At 37.3% G+C, this 6,830-nt stretch overlaps 1 protein-coding gene across 1 annotated transcript; it reads right to left on the bottom strand.

Annotated features, from left to right (window-relative positions):
• Nucleotides 1-1,829: 1,829 nt before the first annotated feature.
• On the bottom strand, nucleotides 1,830-6,830 carry LOC100375645 (galectin-8-like). Its single transcript, XM_002741283.4, has 8 exons — nucleotides 6,634-6,830; nucleotides 5,106-5,194; nucleotides 4,581-4,791; nucleotides 3,687-3,812; nucleotides 3,403-3,465; nucleotides 2,924-3,012; nucleotides 2,440-2,764; nucleotides 1,830-2,145 (listed from the first exon to the last, which is right to left on the bottom strand). Exons 1-7 carry the CDS (start codon nucleotides 6,727-6,729, stop codon nucleotides 2,440-2,442), a joined length of 999 nt encoding a protein of 332 aa, XP_002741329.2. The 5' UTR covers nucleotides 6,730-6,830; the 3' UTR covers nucleotides 1,830-2,145.

Consider the following 6,830-nt stretch of genomic DNA (forward strand, 5'->3'; position numbering starts at 1 on the left):
TCAACGTCATGTGTGCGTTTCTCTGTTTGTGTCTTACAGTTAGCATAGTTCCTCAAACACGGACTTAATGAATCTTATTTCTAGAAAAACATGTGTTACCTTACATCCGACGATATACCATTAAACGTATCTCATCTGTAAATCCGTGGTGTAGTTGTTTTTAAACACATAAATCGGTACCAAAAAATTACCATCGATGATTTTTAATTTACGAACAATAGGAAGGCCCCCTCCCAAAGTCTTGCAGTGATTATGAGTTCTTACGGCAGTGGAACTGTTTCGTTACAATATACTGCCCTTATCGGCAATAATTGCATTTTACCTATTTGAATACCGTGACCTCGCCGATGAACGTCGAATCTTCATATCAGGTTCATTTACACTATCATCATTTGCATACAATATATAACTGAGTTTCCAGCGGTCAAGTTCACAGTAGCACCGTGTCGAAAGTGAGAAACTATTGCCTTGTCAGGATGATCAACAGGTGCTAGTTAAGGGTCACGTGACATTAGTGACACATGACCAAGAAAACTTTTTTTCAAAATAGACAGCGAGATTACCAACGTTTGTATTTTTTTGTAGCAAGACTGGGTTGAAACTTGACAGTCAAATGTAGTGTGCCTTCATTTCGGGGTTGAAATTCTCAATGTTATCTTTGGATATTGAAATGTAAAAGCTTGGTTACCGTGCTCATGGGATATTCGTGCGACCGAGCTTCTAATCAATTTGGAATGTGTTAATTTCTGTATTTTTTTATTTTCTGCAAATGTCGTATCTTTCAAAGGAACAGTGTTAGTATTATGCTAGTGATCTAATGAAACCAACAGATTCATAGAGGGAAAAATAAAAAAAAAAAACGATCATAATCATTGGATCGTCCAACAGGGATATAAATAAGACTAGTTCGAAATATGCCGATTACTGTGGAATTTGCATCCCAGGCATACCCATTCGGTGGATATCGACTGTGCGCGGTTTCAAACCAAGCCGATCTCACCATCGACGCTTCATTAACAAATTAAGTTAAAGCTGTAATTTATAAGTGCGACACGATCGTCATGATATGCATTTATTTTCCGACGTTGTCTGGTTGTGACAGGCACATTCAAATCGTCTTCCTTTACATATTCAGATGTCCACACACAATATCGGAGTGGTTAGTTTCTATGTTAACCTGTGGCAGAAAATAACTTCGCGCGTGAATACAGTTCAATGAATACTTCCATCATTTTAATGGAGTTTGTGACTTCTGCATCATGCCAAATTGAACTGGGCAATCGCGTAAAGAGAGTGTAAGCAGTGGCAATTAGAATAAAATACTAATTTAAACGAGAATGCAAGGTATTGAGATGACAACATGATGTTTATTTTATTACAAATAAAAAAAAAACATTTTCGACGTTATCAATCATTTAAACGATGTCTTGTAATAATGTTTGTAACTAGGAAAAAGATGGATTTTTATTTGTATAATGTTTTATTTCTTCTTTGTAGTGTATAATTATTAAATAGAAAAAAATGTCATTAGCGAATATATATAATGATTAAATTAAAGAGGGGAGTCTATTCAGCCCCCTTTGAATATATTGAGATTCGTCGGTAATCTACGCAATGGTAAATTTCAAGTGGAAAGCATTGGACGATTTCATTTCTGGTGTTACATTTTTGACAAAACGTCAGATATTGTAAACAAATGTAATGCCACACCCCTTATCCCATAATGTGATATCTGTCTTTGAAACTAACAATATTTTGTTTACCAAACCCCCAAACAATCCTTGTCTCAAATCATTAATATCAATACTTTGATTTTCTAAATAAAACTGTTTTCCATTACCGTCATAAATGATTTGTACCAAGGAGTTTCAAACCAAGTTATTCTGACACTTTTTACGTATAAGCGTCGTAACTAACCACACCCCAAGATGTAAAAAATGACACGGTGAAAAACGAATTACTTGTGCCTAATTTACCAATTGAGTAACTTATTAACTGTTGGCAGTACACCAGTGCCAATAAAATCTATATTTTTTTTGTAAAAATCTCAACTGATTATAATTATTATAGCAAAGTTGCACGAAACCCAACATCTGCTGATACCAGACACACTGCAAGGCCACTCTCTGGCAACTTCAACACAATCTGTAGAAAAACGAAACAGAAATTTACAGTAAAATCGTATTCCGTCATCTTGTAAAATACACAAAATAAAGGAAAAGATGTATCTTACATCTTACAATTCGTTAAAATGTTCCTCTCCCACCAGTTGTGCTGTCGCATTGTCAGTATTTCATATAAAAATATTCTATTTATAATACTTCGTAACCTAATGTACGCATAAACATGAATGCTCTTATATTGTTGTTCCATATACCCCCCCCCCCACCTCTCCCAACTCTCTATTACCAGCTAGGTAAACACTTGAGTACTACTAACCTATTGGTAGCGTATCTGGTTTATACGAACATCGCCACGAACGTGCAGGGTATTAACTTGCTGGTAAGCAATTCGGTGACGATATTCTAACAAATGCCTTCCATTGACGGCCACTTTATAACATTCATTCAGACACAAGATGATAATTTCGAAATCGGCACTAGCTTGAAATGGAAAATAAGGAGCGCTTTTCTCTTCATCTCCCCATGTCTTGTTTTCTCTAGTGTTGCATATAATGGTGTTAGCTGGGAATCGTGGATTGAAGCGGAATGCGACGTCATGACTCTTGTCCTCGTTGTGTCCAATTTGGAGATTTACACCAAACCTACGAGATGAATCAATGTTCAACTATAAGAGCAAGATTTAGCAAATATTTGATAAAATATCAAGAACCAGTATACTGCATTCATACTTATTGATATCGCTTGATAACTGACACAATCAAATTAACATTTAACAGATTTTCCGGATTATTATCTTATACCTGGTGGGTTTGGGAGGCGCAGTTCCGTTTATTATAATCATTCTTCCAGGGAACATACCATTCGGAATTTCTCCAATATAAGGAGTTGACTGAAATGAAATGATATTTTCAAAATATTAATTTAGTAGAACACAAGTTAATTTTGTTTGTTGTTTGAATAATCACTCCTGAAATGCAAACCGTTTCTGATAACTCGGTGCTGTGAATATTCGCAATACTAGTAAATCAGAAGAACCGAATACACTCATGGTATTTGTTGTAATTCATGAACTAAATAAATAAATACTGTAAAACTCGTTGCTATTTTAGGAAATTTGGCTCAATGCTAGTCAAATTAACAAAATCTTAAATTAAGGTAAAGTGCGAACAATCTCACTGTGAGAACTTACTTTCTTTTAAATTGGCAACATTTTGAAGAGAAACGTACGCGCGTGTAACCAATACAACAACAAACAAATCGGGTAGAATTCTATACTCACCGGATTGGCAATGGGCTCTGTCGGAGTGGCAGCTACACCGGGACGAGTTCCATCGGCTGCGACCTAAATAACACATCACACAAGTATCAGTTTATATTCTCATTTCAAACAATAATCACTTCCATATTCATGACACAATATATTTTATCAGCCAATTGTAATTTATGGAACTCATGAAATCTCGAAAAATGGGAAAGCTAAATAAACCGAGTTTACTGTAATTTTAAACAAATGCTTTCTCGGTCCTGTATAAGACTGTGATGTTGGTTTGTTCGGTAATCTACCTGTTCATGACCCTGGAACTTCACATATGTGATTGTGACGTCGCCATTGATAGCAAGATAGTCGATTTTCTTCAAGGGTCTCACGCGGTGTTTATACACAATGTAATGCTGACCGTTAACAGCCACCTAATATGGACACACAATTCAATATTTGTTAGCAGTTCCTATAAGGTTACGATTATTTCACAATTCAACACGTTTTTAATCAATTCATTATTACTCTGTGAGATCCCGTGTTATGCGTAAAATCGAACTCCCAAAAAACAGGACAAGCAAAAGTGACGTCAAAACATGGGATTCAACAAACGCGAAAATTCTGTTCGATGTTTCCATGCTTAATAACGTGCTGTACACACTTGATGACAGACAGTTTTGATAAAGAAGGTTAAGTTCAAAATAAAATTGTTCGATTTTTCAAGCAGACGTTCGGTCGCGGCTTTCACGCACTGCGCGAGATCTAGCAGTGCACAAAATTACTTCATCGTTTTTTGTTTTGTTTTTTGAAATCTATTCACACTATTAATTCGTCCCTTGCTCTTGAAAATATACGGATTTATATGATAACCGTTTCGATTAGGTGGACATTTTTTGTACTCAGTCAGTGTGTACTAAAAGAATAGACTGAAATATGGCCATGTCACCTCCATTTAACTGTCCTTTGTCGTTTATATCCAGTCTGGTTCGATTCGAAAAAGTTCATAATCCGCGGAGACGACAAATACCGGAATTTATGACGATAACGACATTCAGTATTTAATCAACCTTATGTTGCCGTTTAAAATCGGTTTCACTCGTTGATTTTTTATTATTATATACACATAAACTTAAATTATTACTAAATGTTATCCTGATATTGAGTTGTGTTAAGATTTATAATATGAGATATACCTATACCTTAAATTCCTGCTTGTCTGCCAGGATCATTATTTCGAAGTTTTGACCATGTGCGAATGGCTGGTGAGGCACACCTTGCTCTTCTTCGCCCCACTTCTCGTTTGTCCGCGTATTCCTAACAATCTGCCCTGCCTTCACTCGGACAGCAAAGCGAAACGCAATATCAGCAGGTGGTTTATTACTTGCGCCAATCTGAAAGTTAATACGAAACCTGGCGAGAACAATTGGGGTTGCAATAATAAATACACAGATGGGATTACAAAGAAATAATGTCTTGGTATTATATACACGGCAGTATAACAACTTGCACGCCCCTCCCCCGAGTGTGAATTAATCATCATTGCCTGCCTTCGACGAGTGTTTCGAGTGCTTTGTTTCAAAATGAATGTGCCCTCTACTGTTATTGGTCTGGGGTAATAGTAACGTGGATTGCTGTTTTAACACGTAATAAGATGACGGATATAGGAAGACGAGAACATATTTAATGATACACGCATTGTAACGCATTAATAGAAAGAAAATTACCTGTCGGCGTCTGGGGGAACACATCCCTGTATGACCACCATTTTTCCAGGTCTCATACATCCGGGGATTTGACCCAGGAAAGGAACGCTCTGTGTAAACAAATATATATGTCAATATTATATAAAACTGCGAACGTATCATAAACGCCACTGATGTCAAACAGATTGTTTAAAGCGCGGTGGTCGTCGCGCAGCGCGTGTTCGAATTTCATGTAAATAAACAATGTATTTTACACGCGTTGTATACGTTGCTATCAGTCCCATGTCGAACAGGACGCGGCGCAATGACCACCGCCCTTTAAGAACGTCACTGACACTGTGTGACGTCAATTTCTTGAGATATCTGAAATATACCTTCACGAGTATTTATATATAAATGATATTTCCGATTTACATAAATGACATTTGAAAACTGTCTTAACGGTTGATAGGTTTGTTACGCTGCGTGTGTAATGTACATTATGTATGTACATATCTCTGCGTGCCTGGATTCGACGCACTGTTACAATGTTCACAAAGGCCAATATTAATTTGTCAGTATATACAAATTATCCCCACGTCACAGATGCAGTGGGGATTTAAAAATGTTGAATCATGCCAAACCAGACTGCAATCTGTTCCCAATTGAAACCATAGCAACCTAAGCCCCGAGGCTTAATTATGTACCATATTTCGCAAACTGTTGAATGAGTCACAGACCCATGATGCTGGAATCACAGGGATTCATTGTCATGTCGTACGATGTCATTGTTCGTTGGTGTGAATGTCCATTTCAAGTTCGCAATCTGTGCTCTCCCCATTATTACTGGAATATTAAAGCTGTTCAAATATTCTATTATCACCACGTTGCAGTAAATGTTATATTAATGTCCGCTTTGATGTACAATTAGTCAATGGCCCAACCAAATTTATATCAAACCACAGTCCCTCTATCAGATAGAGGGACTGTAATCAAACAAATAAAACATATAGCAAGATATATAGTTGTAGTGCGCTATTTCGCCGTCCTTCCTGGATATGCATGGAGCGTGGCATGCTGTTCTTACTTTTCTGCATGTAGCTGTGCTGAGGTTTTAAAATAACCCGAGAATTACATAACCACGATCACCGGAATACAGGAGAACATGACTCCAACGGAAAATCTACAGGTCAGGAGTACTAGTAGTATATGAGAACTTAGAGGGTTGCTAGGACATCCGACACTCTCTACCGCTAGCGCACGGTTTAGGTGCAATAAATCGCCACATTTACTTCAAAAATCACTGCCCACATCATTTTCACCATAAATTGAACTCTAATTTACATCATCAACGTGCAGGATAACGGGAGGTTTCTCCACTCTATTGAGTGGATTTTACCCGTGATACGCAAGACTTCTGCTGGCACCCTCAGTGTTCAGGACGATGAACACCTGAGCTGCGCGATCCGGATCCTGAATGTTATACTGTATATAATTACTATTAAATATATTATATATATCATATACACTTATAATAATATCGTGGATGCAAAAATTGATATATACTCACGGGGTTTAGTATGGGCTGGTTTACTTCTGGTTCAGGGTAGCAAACCTGTGGATAGGCTACTCCCGGTGTAGGGTAAGCGACGCAAGTATTGTCCATCGTAGGGTTCCGATCGGCAGCGGATGACTCGTAAATAATATTTGATATCAGTATAAATAAAACAACTCGGAGTATAACGTTAGTGTGCCGTGTCACTTTTT

This window comes from Saccoglossus kowalevskii, chromosome 2 (genome assembly GCF_978046115.1).
Source record: "Saccoglossus kowalevskii chromosome 2, keSacKowa6.1, whole genome shotgun sequence".
In the NCBI taxonomy this organism is placed as follows: domain Eukaryota; kingdom Metazoa; phylum Hemichordata; class Enteropneusta; family Harrimaniidae; genus Saccoglossus; species Saccoglossus kowalevskii.

Excerpts from the sequence above, each read along its gene's own strand:
- LOC100375645 (XM_002741283.4), bottom strand. The coding sequence starts at position 6,729 with ATGGACAATACTTGCGTCGCTTACCCTACACCGGGAGTAGCCTATCCA. Across the intron at positions 4,792-5,105 it reads GTTCCCCCAGACGCCGACAG|GTTTCGTATTAACTTTCAGA; the intron begins GTAATTTTCTTT and ends TGTTCTCGCCAG. Across the intron at positions 3,813-4,580 it reads CAGACAAGCAGGAATTTAAG|GTGGCTGTTAACGGTCAGCA; the intron begins GTATAGGTATAT and ends TGTCCATATTAG.